The sequence below is a fragment of the Photinus pyralis genome, unplaced genomic scaffold, assembly GCF_008802855.1.
Source record: "Photinus pyralis isolate 1611_PpyrPB1 unplaced genomic scaffold, Ppyr1.3 Ppyr1.4_LG3b, whole genome shotgun sequence".
Classification (NCBI taxonomy): Eukaryota; Metazoa; Arthropoda; class Insecta; order Coleoptera; family Lampyridae; genus Photinus; species Photinus pyralis.
In genome coordinates, this window is record NW_022170510.1 from 14,117,390 (window position 1) to 14,134,347 (window position 16,958).

The window sequence follows — 16,958 nt, forward strand, 5'->3', positions numbered from 1 at the left end:
AAAAAGCTTAATCAAAAAGGATCTAATTCACGAATTACTTCCCTTTGAATTAATTCGTGCCCAGTTTTTACTTCCTACTTTTAGAAATTGTATCAACATTATAACCAAATGCAAAGTATTTTAATTTATTAAACGCCCACCTTTGCTAAACTAAATACACCGAATGTTATTCCGGGATAAAAAGAACTGAATCCTGGTCAATTTTTCCCCTAATACACTCAAAATAAACAAGTTCCCGTTTAACATTTAAACGTATCAGAGTCTCGTCTCTTAGATAAAAGGGGCGTTTTAAATGCGGATAACAAAAATAGGAATGTTATTCCTATGTAAATTTCGTATAATCTTCAACATTAAGATCGCGTATTTAATGTTTATGTCAATTATGGTAATAAATGTTAGTGAAACGTTAAAGTAAGCGCACCTATTATTCACGAAATGCTAATTTACTATAATTTCGCAGGAAAACAATGAAATTTGAATAACATAATATTACTATATAAAACTGAGAGTTAAACGAATGTTGTAAGGAACGAAAACCTCAGAGAAGAAATTGTATGCAAAAAGGGAAGGGTCTTTCAGTCGAGTTTTTGAGATCAAAGTCAAACGGAACAAAACCACTTCAAAGAGTTTATTTACTCTATCCATAGCACTTATTTATTATTATGTTATAATAAGCAAAAGGTTTATATTGTGGTCAGAGCCATTACGTTCTAAATTGTTAATTTGATTTAAACTCGCCGCATGCACGTATTTAACATTAATGAGCGTTCGGAAAATAATATTTGCGGACACAATAGGAATAAAAATATAGGTCGATTAATTATTAATTTGTTGCAAATTGTACCGAAATTTATACTGATGTGTCTTGTCCTGAAATCATGTGCCAGACTGCAAACAAAATGTTAGGTTTTGTAATAAGTACAAGAGATTTTCATACTATGAAAGCGAGAGGAAAATCACTGTACAATTTTGGTGTACACCACTGCCAGTTTTTTGAACTTTCTAGATTTTTAAAACAATTTTAGAATTTTTAAAAATTTGTTTGTTGAAGTGGTTTTCCGCGAGGGGAAAATCACTGTAGAATTTTGGTGTACACGAAATACTATTTTGTAGAATTTTCTAGAATTTGTTTAGATTTTTTTTCGGAACGCACATGCACACATAACTATTATTTTATACAATTCTTAGAATTTTTACAATTTGTGAGAATTTCTTTTAGAATTTTAGTGTACACAAATTTTGAAGTGGTTTACCCCTCGCGGAAACGTCATGAGGTTCATTACTCCCTTAATAGATTTTTGAATCAGGAGTACAGAAAGACAATGAAGTGTTTTTTGAGGAAACAATTTATTAACAAAGACCTCCTCAGGTTCATTACCCCCATATTTTTTTTAATTGACATCACGATAACAGAAACGCAAGTAGGTGTCTTCCAAGAACCTCTCAGGTTCAGAAACACCGGGCTTTTCTGATTTTTTTAACGATCTTATCAAGATCGCAAAAACAGGTGTTTTATACGATGTAATTTATTAACGTTGGCCTTCTTACAATCTTTATTACGATAATGCAAACTCTTTTTTAAAACTTCTTGTATCAGACTTTCAGAAAAATATGGAGCTGCTTTATAGGGAATAATTTACTGACGAAGACCTCGTTAGGTTCATTACTCCCTTAATAATTTATTTGAATCAGCATTAGAGAAAAACAAGGAGATATTTCAAAAAATAGTTTATTGGCAAACACATCCTCATGTTCTTTGCTCCCTTAATGGATTTTTCTTTTTTAGAAAAACGAAATCCATCTCACGGTATTGACTTATATTCTTTAGGACCTTAATGGAGAATTTTTTTAAAACTTGTATAAGGCTCATGAAACGACAACACTGTGCCATTTAGAAAATAATTCACAAAGGAGATCTCCTCTATCCCTTAAGACAAATTTCTGCTTTAAAACTTGTCAGGATTACAGAGGTGTTATTTATGAAATAGTTTACTGAGGTGGATCTCCTCACATGTTGTATTCTACTAATAAAAATGTTTTTTTGACAGGATTACAGACAGGTAAGGATGGCTCTTTGGGTTCTTTATTTTTGTAACAACAATTTCTGGTTCAATCCTTTTTATATCAGGATCACAGAAAGACAACGAGGTGTTTTTTAAGAAATAATTTATTGACAGCTAGCTTCCCATGTTCTTTACTCTCCCGATAAAAATGTCTTGTTCAATAATTGTATTCGGATCTTAGAAAGACAAGGAGGTGTTATTTACTAACAAATTTGTCGACGAAGACCTCACATTATTTACTCTCCTAATAAAAAATGTTTATAACTAGCTTGTATAAGGATTACAGACTTCGCGTTATTTATTCTTCTAATAGATTTCAAGAGTAAAAATTTTTCTTTCAAAAATGGTGGTGTCTGAATCACAGAAAGACAATAAAGTGTTAATTTTAAATAGTTTATCGAGTAATTTATTGACAAAGACGTGCTCACATGTTTACTCCATTCATGGAGATTTCGTTTTCATAATTTGTATCAAGATCGCACCAAGACAATAAGGTGTTCTTTATAAATTAAACGAAAACCTCCTCACTTTTTATTTTACTACTTCCCAGCCGCTTTTCTCTCCTGGTATCAATTTCAAGCTTGTAACAGGATCACAAAAAGACAAGGAGACATTATTAAGGAAATAATTTATGAGGCCCCCTCCTCACGTTCTTTAACTCTCCTAATAGGAATATTCTTGTGGCAGTGTTACAGAAAGTCAAGGAGATGTGTAAGAAATACTTTGTTGCTGGAGACCTCCTCAAATTCCTTAGTTCCCTAATAGAATGTGGTTTTATTGGTATCAAGACCCAGAAAGTAGTATCTTTTTCAAACTTTGAAATCAGGATTTCAGAAAGACAAGATGATGTTTTTCAGGATACTGCTCTTTACTTCTGTCTGTTTTAAAAGTGGTAGGTATGAAGACTACGAAAAGGCAGGGGGGGGGGTGTTTCGCAAACGATAACCTGCTCAGCTAAAATACTTTACTCCCCTAATAGAAATGTCTAATTCAAATTTACTGATTACTGAAACATTTAAGGTGTTTATAGGAATAAATTTATCGAAAACCTCTTCCTGTTTTTTATTTTCTCAACGATAACGATTATTGGAGCAAAATTACAGTAAGAGCAGGAGGTATGACAACGAGGTGTTATTTAGCAAATAATTAATTAAAGCAATCTCCTTCGTTCTCTTTTCCCCTATTAGACATTTCTGTTTTAAAACTTCAGGATTACAGAAAGTAAAGGAGGTGATATTGATGAACTAATTTATTGATGAAAATCTCCTCACGGTTTGGAGTCTTTCTTTTAACAGGATCACAGAAAGACAATACGGCGTTATTTATAAAATGAAAACTTCTTCACGTTCTCTATTTCTGTAACCGAAATTTCTAGCTCAGCAATTGTATCAGGATGGTGGTGATTTTTAAGAAATAATTTATTGGCGAAAACTTCCTCATGTTCTTTATTCTTCTTCATCTTTTATTTTTAAAACTCGTACCAGGATCACGGAGAGGCAATGAGGTGTACTAGAATAAATAATTCAGTGACAAAAAGCTTCTGGTGTTTTTTACTCTCCTAATATAAATTTCTTGTTCAATCAGATCTCGAAGAAAGACATGGAGGTTTATTTACTAACGAACTTATTGTCGAAGACCCGCTAAGACCTTACTTACCTAATAAAACAAAAAAATGTTCAAAACTTGTATCAGGATTACAGAAAGACTATGCGTTTTAGGTTATAATTTCTTGAAAACCTCTTCACGCTCTTTTTTCTTCTAATAGATGTTTCAGCAACGTAGACAAAGAAGCACGTGTGACTTAGATGACATCTCACGTTGTTTCTTCCTTAATAGAAACTTCTGTCTTTGTAACAGCTGTTGCATAAGGTTTACAGAAAGATGAAGAAGTGTGTTTTTGAAATAATTGATTGACAATGACCTCCTCGCGTTCTTTACTCTTCATAGAAATATCTTTTTTAAAACGTGTAATAGGATCACAGAAAGATATTTACGTACTTCATTACCTTAATAGATTTTCTTCAATTGTACAAAAAACACGCGCAAGGAGGTGTTTTATTGACGGAGGGGAAATACATTGCAGAATTTTGGTGTACACTACTATCAACTTGTAGAACTTTTAGAACTTGTTTTAGGTTTTTACTGAGTTACTGAGAATTATCTAAATGTATTTACGTGAATGAGTTTTACTAACCTTAATCTAGGTAACGATATTTTCCATATTACTCTTGTTACAATATTTTTCATTATTTACAGGTTAGTTTATATCACATGTTCCTGGCAAATTCGAAGTGATATCATCTATTCTCTATTGCGGTTACTACGTGAAGCAAAGTTAATCGTATCAGCATATGTTTGATTTTACCATTTTAGTTCCTTTCCCAGATAACTTATCTGTACAGAAACAGATATCGTTAACACTTAAGTCAATAATTAAATACTTTTAAAAGAACACTTTTAACGCATTTTTAGAAAAAAATACGCTATTATATTTGTTATGGCTGGCTGGCTGTGCGGCTGACATCTCAGAAATAGCTAATTATCACTAAAAGCTTTGTGCTATAGGCTGGTCTATTTTGAGTTAGATTACTCGTGATCGATAAAATGACAAATTTTATTTGAGGTTTGCATTGCAGTTTTGAACTAATAAAATACTCATCTGTCATACCAAAAATGCGCTTTAATAAAGCATATACTGATTTACTTCTGGTTTAACGTCATCTTGTTCATTATATTATGTAACAGATTCTGCGAGATCTGTGAATTTTTTGTTATTAAGTGAGTAAACTGTAATCAGTGCTTAAATCTGAACGCTCGACGAAAGTGAAATATAAATGGACTTACCTCGAACGGATCTTTAATGATGGGCCCAGCTTGTCCGATGTAAAGTGTCGAAGCGGAATCGAAAACCAGCTGCGGACGTTCGCGTTTTATGTTAACGCTGCCGAATTTTTTACAATTAAGGTACAGGGTGACGTTATCGCTAAAAACTTGAAAGGCGAATTTAAACCAATTGTGAACGAATTTCTCGGTAATAAATTCGGCCAAAACTTGAGTTGGAAATTGACTAGGATGTGTGTAAATTAACGATATGTTAGTCCCAGGACCGGCGGGTGAGAGCTTAATGCCCAATTGAACAACGGTATCAAGAGGGTTAACTACTGCGAATAAATAACCGCCTCTACGAGTAGTAGGTTGGACTCGTGCAAGAATTGAAAATTCGGGAAAAAGTTTTTCGGGAAGGAAGAGACGATATGGAGATTTGACATCGGAGCCGGCTTTTAAACCGAACGCCGGAAAACCGTCTTCGCTCGTCGCGATGTACTGGGTTTTCGATTCCTGAAACGTTATCTTGAGTGCCCCTAATAGATCGTATTCTGAAACAAAAAAAAGGGCAAAGTTAAAATTCGTCTAACAAGCAGAGGAAATAAGGGGAGCATCATTATCGTATCTCTGCTAAAATACAGGGTGAATATTAAGTAGGCGAACTGCTTTTAAATTGTCAAAGTTGTAAAAGAGTCAATATCGAAGAATGAATACAAAACTTGAAATAAATTTCAGGCATGAGGAGAAATAAAAGTTTCTTGCGCGCAAAGTTTGTTGATGGCAATGGTTGCATATTGACAAGAATTTCTACTTAACAATTACTGTGCGCGACAGTTTAAATTTTTTACAAAGACTTCAAAGAGAATTTTGATTTTTCCCTGCTACTATTTCACATAAATGTATTCGCGTACACCGCTTGCTTTTTGATTTCGTAATATTCGAACTTCCGCTCAGAGTTAAATTAAGTTTGATTCTTAAATCAAACATTTAAATTATTTCCGGGAACAACAATTGATTTCGTTCCCTTACTGTCACTTTGACGTCTACAGATTAATTACTAAATATGAAAAAGTTTGGGGAGCTTTCAAAATTAATCTGTGCCATGCGGCGCTACGTGACCTATTTCAATAATACTTATACAAATAATTCCCGGTGTTTTAATAAAATTTGTCATGAATGTGTAAAAATCGCGATAAATTTCAAACCGTCGATAGCCTACGTACCCCCTCCACTGTGGCAGTCTTCTAAACTTGCACAAAATACAATGTATCATGAAGATTCACAGTATTTCAGAAACAAATTGCAAAAATTGGTTTGGTCTCTCTTCTTGATGAACCTCGTAACTGAAAGTGAATGAGATTTCTAGAAATGCGAATTTTTCACGTTGAGTTTTCGCAATTTTCCTCGCGCGTTTTCTCGCAAAGCGGAATTTGGAATTTAAGTGAGTGTACCTAGGGCAAATATTCACCACTTACGACGGTGTCAAATTTTTATTGAGGGAAAAATTTTTGGGGTTGCTGCGCCCCCATAATCTAACACCGCAAACTCCTACGAGGGTTAGTCACGCGACGGAACGAGCGCCAAACACCACAGAACTAAGAAGTTTTTAGCACGACAACATAAATAAATTATATAAAATTTCAAAGAGCCCCAAATCAGTATTTAAAAGCTTACAAATAAGCTCCATACCAATAAGGGTACCCAGAAAAGACACTTTACGTTTAAAAACGGTTTTAAAGCGCTTTGAAAGTAAAATTCGGTATTGGTAGTATAATTGTAGACCAATTTTATACCCTACGTTTAAAATACAATTTTTATTCATATATGTAAACCACAGAGTTCATGTTCTACGTTAATATTATAAAAGTAAATATACGTTCACTCATATAACTGTTATAAGAAGCGTTGAAAATAAGTAGGTAAATATACGTTTTTTAGTATTAATCTGACAAACGTATATAATACGTTTTTAATTTACTATATACTGAAATATTGGTTTGCTTACTTAATCTACAAATACGAATATAAAGGACACGAATTCTACTTGTTAAAATTACTACTGCAATTGGTCTAAGGGATACGTACTTTATACGATCCCATTCTTTACGTATAAAATGCGTTTATAGTAGACTAAAAACGTAATTATACATATATACAAGTATATAGTACACATAAATGACCGGCGGATATTGCGATATATTCTTGTAGTTTATTATTCCCATGGACCTTCGGATTAAATATGCGTTTACTGGATACGTTTAAATTTTGCATATGGTATATTATGTAGTAATATCCTTACGCATTATTCGTATTAAATTCGTCGATAATATACAGCTAATAAACGTTTTTAATAAATGCAATATATGGGATTGGTAGATTATTGTATATTTAATCAAACCAAAAGGTCTGAATTATAAAGCGCATAATAATTACAAAGTCCATCGCGAACATTCAGAGTCAATTGTTTCATTGCCTATTTGCAAACTTGGATATTCTTGCTGCCTTCGCATCGGTAAGTGGCATCGCTAGGCGTCCAGACGCGCTGTAAGTTTTTAGACGTTTTAACTACCAAGATGCGTCATTTCTAATTCTTGCCGTCTTGGCATACATAGGTATAAGGTGCTGGTTGGCGTCGAAGAAGCGTCTCTCTGCGAAGCAAAAAAATACAAGTTTAAACTTCGATCTGTTGAAAGTATTATTAAAGTTACCTTGAGATTGTCGAAGAAGCGTTCCTCTGCAGGATCAAAAAAAGACAATTTAAACTGCGATCGGTTTAAAGTAGATGTAGCCAACTTTGTGCTGTCGATGCAGGTTCCGGTCCAGAATAATATTTTACCACGTCCTAATAACGATGAATATCAGACAATATAATACTATTATTATTGTCAACTTACCAAATACCGCAACGTTTTTGGATGAACTATCACACAACTCATATGCAAATGCATATACGTGAGTGTAAAACAGTATGCAAAATAAACAGTTTTAGAATGTCTATAGGTATAAATTAAATATAGACATAAAATATACGTATAAAGAACGTATTCCTTGTACAAATTTCAGTAGTAATTTTAAGTAAGTCCGTGTCATTTATATTCGTATTTGTAGAGAACGTAAGCAAATCAATATTCCAATATACGGGAAAATTAAAAACGTATTATATACGTTTTTTCAGGTTAATACCGAAAAACGTTTATTTATCTACTTATTTTAAACGTTTCTTATAACAGTTTTGTTAGAATATGACATAAACAATACGTAATTTTAACACACAGAATATACCTAATTTTATTCGTATTTTCGAGGAAGTAATACTAAACCAATATGGGGTATGATAAATCAAAGTGGTGTTATATACTTAAGCTTATAAAATTATTGGTAAAATAACGGTTATTTATATACACATTATCAACGTAGAACATGAACTCTATAGTATATGAATAAAAATCATATTTTAAACGTAAAGTATAAAATTGGTCTACGAAAAAACGTATATCATGCTACCACTACCTAATTTATCTTTTCAAATTGCTTTAAACACGTTTTTTAAACGTAAGTGTATTGCTGGGATAAGTGCATACAAATTATTAAAATGCACTCCATGAATTTATGCTATTAAATCAAGTGTAATTACCGATGTATATGTATGATATAATAAGTTTTTTTACGGTTCTGTATCAAAAAATAGTGACTCTTTAAAAATACAATGAAAACTAGTAGTAGCTATTAAAAAAAATATTCTCCTTTCGACAAAATGTTCACCCTGTACAATATTATTAATTATATTATTAATATGCATAATCACTTGACCTCCCTCTTCGTAAAAAATTCAAACTAGCGCAGAATTCTAACCATTTTCAAACAGCTGCGACAACAAAACTCGCCTCCAAGCAAATTCGTCCTGGAAGATTTATTCCTAGTAAATTCACCCACACAATATTCACCCCGAGCAAAATTTGCCCTCCCGGTAACACCTACTTTCTCGCCTTAGAAAATGGCTTTCATTGACAAAAGTAATGATCGCCTAATAAGTAAGCTTTGCAGAATAAGCAACCAACATGCCTATCACATCGGGCTCCGTCGGTTGCTTCAAGGAGGAGATATCTAAATTTGTTGGCTCGAATTTTCAAGTCGCACAATACAAGTATATTCAAATGTTGGTTACCTATTCGGCGATCATTACTTTTGTCAATGACTGTACATTTCAAAGAGCTTAATTATTGTATTTCTATTGTATTGTAACATTATCCACAGTATATGCACCTTCTAAGATAATTTGCCCTTCAAACGTTTTAAAAGTACCATTCTATATTTGTGGGTAGATCTTTCAAGTTGCAAATTTTCTATTTCCTTAGTAACCGGTGCTAGATTCAAATTTTAAACAATTTTCCAAAACTTCTACTCCAAAGTACACCATCCCTGAATAGAATTTTGGATGAATTTGATCAAATTTGGTATCTGGTTTTGAAGATAAAATATGGAATTGGAAATAACAAATTTTAAATGCAACGTTTCTCCAGAAAACATGTTTAAAAATGTCCCAGTCTTGGAGTAAGAGTTTTACAGAGGTACATCCATAGAATCGGAAAGGGCATATCAGAATATCTAGATAAAATCGTTGGTTCTATTCTTTTATGGCTCACAAAAGAGAATAGCGCAGGATTGCAATTTTCTTGGGGGAGTAGTTCCCAAAGGAGCAAACTTATGTAACATAACCCTGAACGGACGATTTCGCTGTTATAACCTTTTTTGCCTCCAAATTTCACTGTCTCTTAGAATTTTCTTCCACTTTCAGATAATTTTTTCAGGTCCCTTATCGAAAAAAGGAAATCATTGACCGACTTTTTTCATGTTAAAATTTCAAATGGGAATCAAACATTTCCTTTTTTCGATTAAGGACCTACAAAATTATGTGAAAGTTTTAAATCCTGCTGTGACCAGCACAATCCCTACTTTTTGTATATAGGTCCTCTCGAGTAAAATGAGTAAAGTGGTTTGCTCCTGAAATTGATAATGTGAGTATATCGAAACTGATTTATTATTTACACGCCGAAAATGTACTACCATTCTTCATTTTCATTTGTACCAAAAGAATGGGGAGGATCACCTTTCGGTTTTGTATTTTTTCAATAAACAATATGGTTTAGAAATGACTTTCAACTTTATTCTCTCTTATAATAATTTACTGTTTAACGTATCGTTCGACATACAAATAATCTCTGGAAATTTAATGTAAATATTTTCACTTACGAGTTTAAATTATTCGAATTTCGAACCGGAAGCAGCTTCATTTTCTCTTATATGTTATTCGTTTCGGAATTCGAAATATGTTAATTGTTTACTTTACGAACTTTTAAAAGGAATTTTGCCCATTTTTAGTGTAGTAATTGCATTTTCAACAAGAACTACCACTACCTACCTACCTTCAATTAACTTGGTACAAAATATACAAATCTTACACGTTGTAGGTGGCGTTTGTGTTTGCCCTATTCGGAATGAGGTTACTTACTAACAGTACCATTATGATCCTTAAAGTTAAGGAATTCAATTTGCAATCGATTTTCCCCTTAAGCACTTATTTACTTAATCCTGTAATGTCTTAATTTGTATCTATCTAAAATTTTTTTCCTAAGCACTGATGTCCTTTAATTGTTAAAGCTCATATAAAGTTCATATTTAAGGGCATAAATTGTAGCTCGGGTATTAATGAGAGTGATTTATTATCACCGGTCAACAAAAAAATAAATTTTGCGCATGGGATTTTCATAATATATTGCAAAAATAAATAAAAAGTGCGATTGGACATCGAAAATATTTGCTTTTACAAAAGTTATAGGGATTTGATTTAAAGCTTTCAGGGGCGAACATTAAAGCTGGAATCTTTGTTTTACCTAAAATAAAACGAAATATGGAGAGTGATATTTTTAGCAAAGAGGAGAAAAAATCCTAGAACAGTTTTAAGGCAATAGGGCAGGAAGAAGAGTCAGTGAACAAAAACAAATTGTCCAGGAAGCAAAATAATTCGATTTTACTTCGAATTTGCTTTTATTGTAGAAAAAATGCAGAAAAAAAATAATAAACACGTTTTAACTAAAACAGTTAGCATAAGGAAATAAAAGAGAATATTTTAGCAACATTAAAGAGAAGCAAGAAGACAAATTTCGAAAAAATCTGTCGATTTTCTCAAATTTTTCTATAGGAATAATATTTTTTATTTTTGTTTATTAAAATACGTCTTCCCAAAAATTTTGCTACCCCGCGCAACTCTGTACGATAAAAAAAATAGATTTTCCATCCCCTTGAAAAAGAGGTGGTTTTTTCAGAAATCGTGAGATCTCTGAAACGGTTCAACTTTACGGGCCCAAAAAATATAAAACAAGCTATGTTTCCTCCAAATTTCAAACCCCTCCGACTTTTTTCGCAAAAATAAAAAACGAAAAAAAAACAGTTCCGGTATTTCTAGGGAAATTGGAGGTTATGTGAAAATAGTGCAGATAAAAAAGTCGTTCATTTTTTTATTCCCTATAACTTCTATATTAAACACTTTCGCCTAAAGCTAATAGTTTTGCCACAAATTGCGAAATACCACTTTCCACCCCTTTCAACCCCCGGGATTTCACCCACGGAAAAAAAAGCTGTTTTAATTATTTTTCTCTAATTTCTAATCATTTCACCTGCTTAAAAAACCCGGTTTGAACCGGTAACTAACTTTTTCTATTTCGGTGTTATAATGAGAATTTTGTGCAACTGTTTTCGGCAAAAACAGTGTTTCAATGAGTTCCATTGTAACATCGTCTTTGGTAACTTTTCATCTCTAAGTTGGCAGTTCGCCAAGACGTCAACGTCAAATCATCAGATGTGAAATCAATTTACGTAAAATTTATGTATGTTTTCCTTGATTTTTGGTACACGAAGAACTTAATACATTCCAAATCAGCAGTTTACACATCCACCATAAACAAATTTATCTACGAATATAAAATTACACATTCACGGAATTTAGTGTTGTGTTTATCTACGCTGCCAACTTAAGATTTGTCAACGTAAATGGTGTTGCCAACTTAAGACATATTAATTCTAAAGTTTCCTGTAGTTTTTCATAATTATTGTTTAATTAAATTAAAGCCCCGAAATAGAAAAAGTAGTATGAAAAACACGTGTTACAATGCTTTATTGTAATACTCCTATCTTGCGGACACTCGTGGCTCCGCTTCGCTACGCCACTCGTGCCACAAGATCGTCGTATTACAATAGGTCGCATTGTGACACTTGTCTTTCAATATACCATTTTTTGTCAAAAAATATTGTATAACCTGGGCTAGTAACATTTTTTGTACGTGAATTCTTCGAGGAAGGTTTTCCGGAGCGCGAGACTTCAGTGGCCTAATTTGTGAAGAGGAATATTTCGGTGCATGTATAATATGCCGGAGCATACGAATTCGGCCGAATGGGTTCGTCTGAATTCTCCCAAATTCGTTCGACGAGGAAAGGGCAGGGAGCAAAGCGGGAGAACTAAATGGTGGGATGTGAAACATCTGACAGGGGACAAGAAAAGGGAGGAGTATAGACAGAAGCAGGACCAAATCAGGAACAAAAAGGGAGAAGGGAGACCATCTTGGAACAGGATCGCCGAAATGCTCCAGGAAGCAGCAGGGAAGACACTAGACATTAACCGCCCATTTCACCGAACAGGAAGGAGGCCAACCCAAACAAGCATGAAGCGAAGAAAGAGCCAAGGGAGGGCAGACAGGAGAAAAACAGAGCCTTGGAACATGAGATCAAGGAATAACAAAATGACATAATAGAGTGAAAGACAGAATAATCAACGCATTCGGCCACACACGGAATCCGGAACTTCATACGAGCGAAGAGAATACCGAGCAGCACTAACAAAGAGCAACAGACTAACATTGAGGAGGGCGGAACGGAAGGCGCTAAGGATACTGATGAAAAACGGCAACCTCACAAGAAAGCAGGTAAGAGAATTACTAGAAGGAAAGACGATCACCAGGAGACTGAAGATGAGGCAGCTGAGAACCGACCTGCGTAGCTCAGATGAGCTTACGTTAGGAGCTCTAACTTTGGGTACAAGGGTCCTGGGTTCGAATCCCAGGTAAGGCATGGCTGTTTGTGATAGTATAGTGGGTTGAGTGGGAAGAGTAGCAAATTACTAACACTCCGCCCACTATAAAATAAAGGCAATAAAAAAAAAATTGGCGGTATATAAACAGGAGGAACAAAGACTAAATCCTGCAAGTGGGCAAGAATCTAAGTACGACGGAATGGAAAGTAGGCCAGCCCTGATTTACATTGAACACCACCATAGACCAAACGGTAGAGGCCTCGGGGATTGCCATGGGAAGATGGTAAGAGTGGAGCAGAGACAAACATCAAATGAAGAAAGAAAGCGGAAGAATACTGGAGGTGGAGGAAGAATCAGACATAAGCACAATCAGCCAACAGGAGGAGGAAGAGGAGACAGAAAGGGGTGCAAGGAGGGGACAACAATAAGGAAAGAAGAAACAACAAACACCGGTGAAGAGGCTATCATCAGGAAGCAATGCTCCCTCTAATGAACCTCGTCGTTTAAGCATCTCGGAAATTTTATTGCAATTCACGAATTGGATCAGTATCACTTGTCAAAATCTATTCATTTTTTCAAAATGGCCCAAGTTACGTTACATCATGTATCCCCTACGGCCCCGGGTGAAACAGATATTGATTGCCAGAAACGTGTCAGAGATTCTTAAGAGTTCTTCAGAAAATTCCCTGGATACAGGATAGATTTTTAGACATCCAAAATTTTATCAAGAATCTCTCAGATCCACAACAGCAAAATCGGTGCACCAACTACATGAGTAATGAGTAACAAACTAAAACTAAACGTCAAGAATTAAGGTACCTACACGAGTGTATTAAAAAAGCAGAACATTTTAATTAGCATAATTACAATTCATCTAACACACACTACCTCTTTGGAAAACTTAACTGACATACACATAAGCTGATTTAAAGTTAATCTCGCGTTAAGCCAACGCGGTTTAGTAACATGTAGAGCGGATTAAAAGCAAATTCGTCATTGTCCGATGTAACAAAAATTATGAAATGGAAATATCAAGTTAGAATATGGGTAGCAATTCTGCTTGCACGATTAAAACGTATAAAGTAATACTTGGATGCGTCTCTTCTGTAATTGTTTCCGAGCACAAAGGATTTGTTGATAATACAGCATCAAAGGTTGGAGAAGGGCGCTTATAATTTTGAAGTCAGACTGCGTGGCAGGAAATCTTTGCTCAAATACAAAGAACAATCTCCAAGTACGTTCTACAAAACGAATTGTTATTTTATTTGTATAAATAAAGTTGTGTTCATACCTGCGATATGTACGAGTATGTAGTTATTCATGCATAATGATTTTGAATTTAACGGAAAGGAATTTTCAGAGCTACATTGTTTTCAGACAGAGCAAATAAGGTGTACCCATACAACAAATATCAAATAGATCAGATGTTTTGTCTGTGTACAAAGAATAGTCAATGTTGGAATGCCTTCATCTTTATAAATAAGGGATTTTAATGGACATACTCTGCGAACTCATATTTCTTATTGTCTTATAAAATATTCTACAAGTACTGCCAAAGAAGAATCAACCGAGCGGCTTTTAATACGTCAAACATCGATAATTCTGCTAATTATTAGACTACCGATCAATAATTTCATTGAACCACATTTTGGTAAGTATTCAGAGATTAGTTAGTTTCAAATGAAATCATTCTCCACGTTAAATCCTAAACGTTAGTTCTAAATAGCGTTCATGACGTTTTTCGCAAGATCTGGCAGTTATTGACTGCCAATGTGAATGACGTGATGTAATCAACCCCAAAAACTCAATGAAGAAGATCCATTTAGCTATAAAATTGCTTATTTCCACGCGAAACGACAATGCTGTGTAAATTTGCATTTAAATTTTTTCGATTTGAGATTTTAAAGGTAGAGTAGTAACTATGGACATTACATATCATAGGAAATTTACAGGTTGTCCAAATTTGGAGAGTCGATGATTGCAAGAAATTATTTAACTAGTGTGGTTGTATCCGTAAACCATCGTCTTTATTCTGCGTATTGAAACAGTTTTATTTTCTCACATCCTTATTAATTATTTTTGGTTGACGGTCGCCGTAATTAATTATTGAGATTCGCTGGCATACTTAAATTGTAACTGTCACTAGGTTACGGCGACCCCTGTTGGTGGATTCCGTGACGAAAACCTCAAGGAGCATTCTTTGCTTTTCAACTTCCCCTACGGCATTCTAGTTACGAGCACGTCTTAGTTCGGAACGATAATTAATAATTGCATTAATGATTGACTATTTGTTTCTGGAGATTGACCATTTTGTTGTCATTGCTTTACGAGCTATTTTATTTACTCTTGGTCACCTGTCTTTTATCAAGATATGTGTAGTGCTCGAGATATCATTTTATTTTTTGGGAACTGTTGTGAAATTCAGCACAATGACTCGATCATAATTGAATTAGGGGATTTATTGGGGTTTATATTTGATTTTAGATTAAATTTATTTAAGTAATTTTGATCGCCGTTGAAAAACAATATATCAGTGTTTTCTATTTTGATTTCATTGTTACTTCCTTGCATCTTTCCAGTTTTACACGAGGAAAGTTACGTTTTTTATTAAACTGGGTAGCGCTCAACCATACGAAGACGCTACGAAAGTTTTATCCACGGATTTAAGTAAAAGCAACGCCAGCCAGTAACAAAATTACCTTGAAATAAGCAGACGTTAAGCTCAAGAAAACTAGAGGTGGGTCGGGGTGAATATGGGGTTCTGGTACACTATCAAAAATAAAGAAAAATAAAAATGTAATAATAGTAAACCGGATAGCCGCCCCTTAGTCTTTAATAAATTTCAAAAGAGAGAGGCCCAATAAAGGGCAACAAGGCATTATTGATCTCAAAAATATTACAAATAGGACACTAATATATAGATCTTCAATGTCAATATGTAAATTTAAATTATTTTTTTGTAAAAAAAGAGGAGAAAGTATTAATATCAAAACATGCTTCCACAGAAAACAATAGAGCCATAAGTATCAACCAAATGTAATTATTACAATTCGATTGTATCGAAACCCAGTGTGTAATCAAACGTTACATCAAGGAGTCGACGAAAAATACAAATTTACGTTTGAACGTCGAGTCGCAACCCTGTGAGCTCAATAGGGCGCTTTCTCCCCAATCTATAACAGACAGAAACACAACAAACAAATAAAAGGGATAGTGAAACGCGCCGCAGATAAAATATTGCGTAAGCAATTCTAACGTATGACACTGATCAAATAAATCAGATACTAAAACCTTAATTAATACTCGAGAAGAACCAATAATTCGAATTACTTTACACTAGTAAAAGTAATATGACGATATTGACGATCATCACGTCAGTGTTCTCATATGCCAGCTTCACCTCAATGGAAGCATCCACCATACGTGTCACTAACATCGATAGGGATGCGTTTTTATTTTCATCGTTTGCCAAGAAATCATCGGTAAACAGTAAACAGAAATTCGCCATTTTGTGGGTGCCATTAAGTGAGATTGGGTGGAAGACATTATCGAAAATATTGATTCGCGTTGAAGCCCGCTACACGCAACCCGAACGTTAACACAATATTATCCAATTTGGAATTGAATTTGGTTCTTTATTGCGAGAACAAAAAGTCGCTTTATTTGCTGTAAAAGCAATAGTATCGCGTGTGTCATAAGATTCGTGTTTGGAAAGCCACCTCGAAAAGTGTTTAAAGACTCCAGACCCTTCTAAATTGCTTAAGGTTCTTTACGAGGATTTCACTGTTTTAAGAGTTGGTAGTTGAACAGGTCTCCAAGAGCCTTTTAGGATCCATAGCCTTCTAGATTGTGTTACTTCTCTTATTAGTATTTATGAATGCAACCCTTGATAAGTTTTATGAGTTTTTCAGAACTTTAACAGATCTTCAAAGGTTTAATCTTGGGGAACTGGTGCTGTTAGCGCCATCCTGATATGTTATGGTTGC

At 34.3% G+C, this 16,958-nt stretch overlaps 1 protein-coding gene across 1 annotated transcript in view; it reads right to left on the bottom strand.

Moving 5' to 3' along the window:
* Nucleotides 1-16,958, bottom strand: part of LOC116166381 — a 105,382-nt gene that overhangs the window by 35,009 nt on the left and 53,415 nt on the right. Inside the window, exon 2 of the mRNA XM_031481336.1 lies at nucleotides 4,908-5,440. Within this exon, the coding sequence (XP_031337196.1) occupies nucleotides 4,908-5,440 (533 nt within the window). The remainder of the gene's footprint in view (nucleotides 1-4,907; nucleotides 5,441-16,958) is intronic.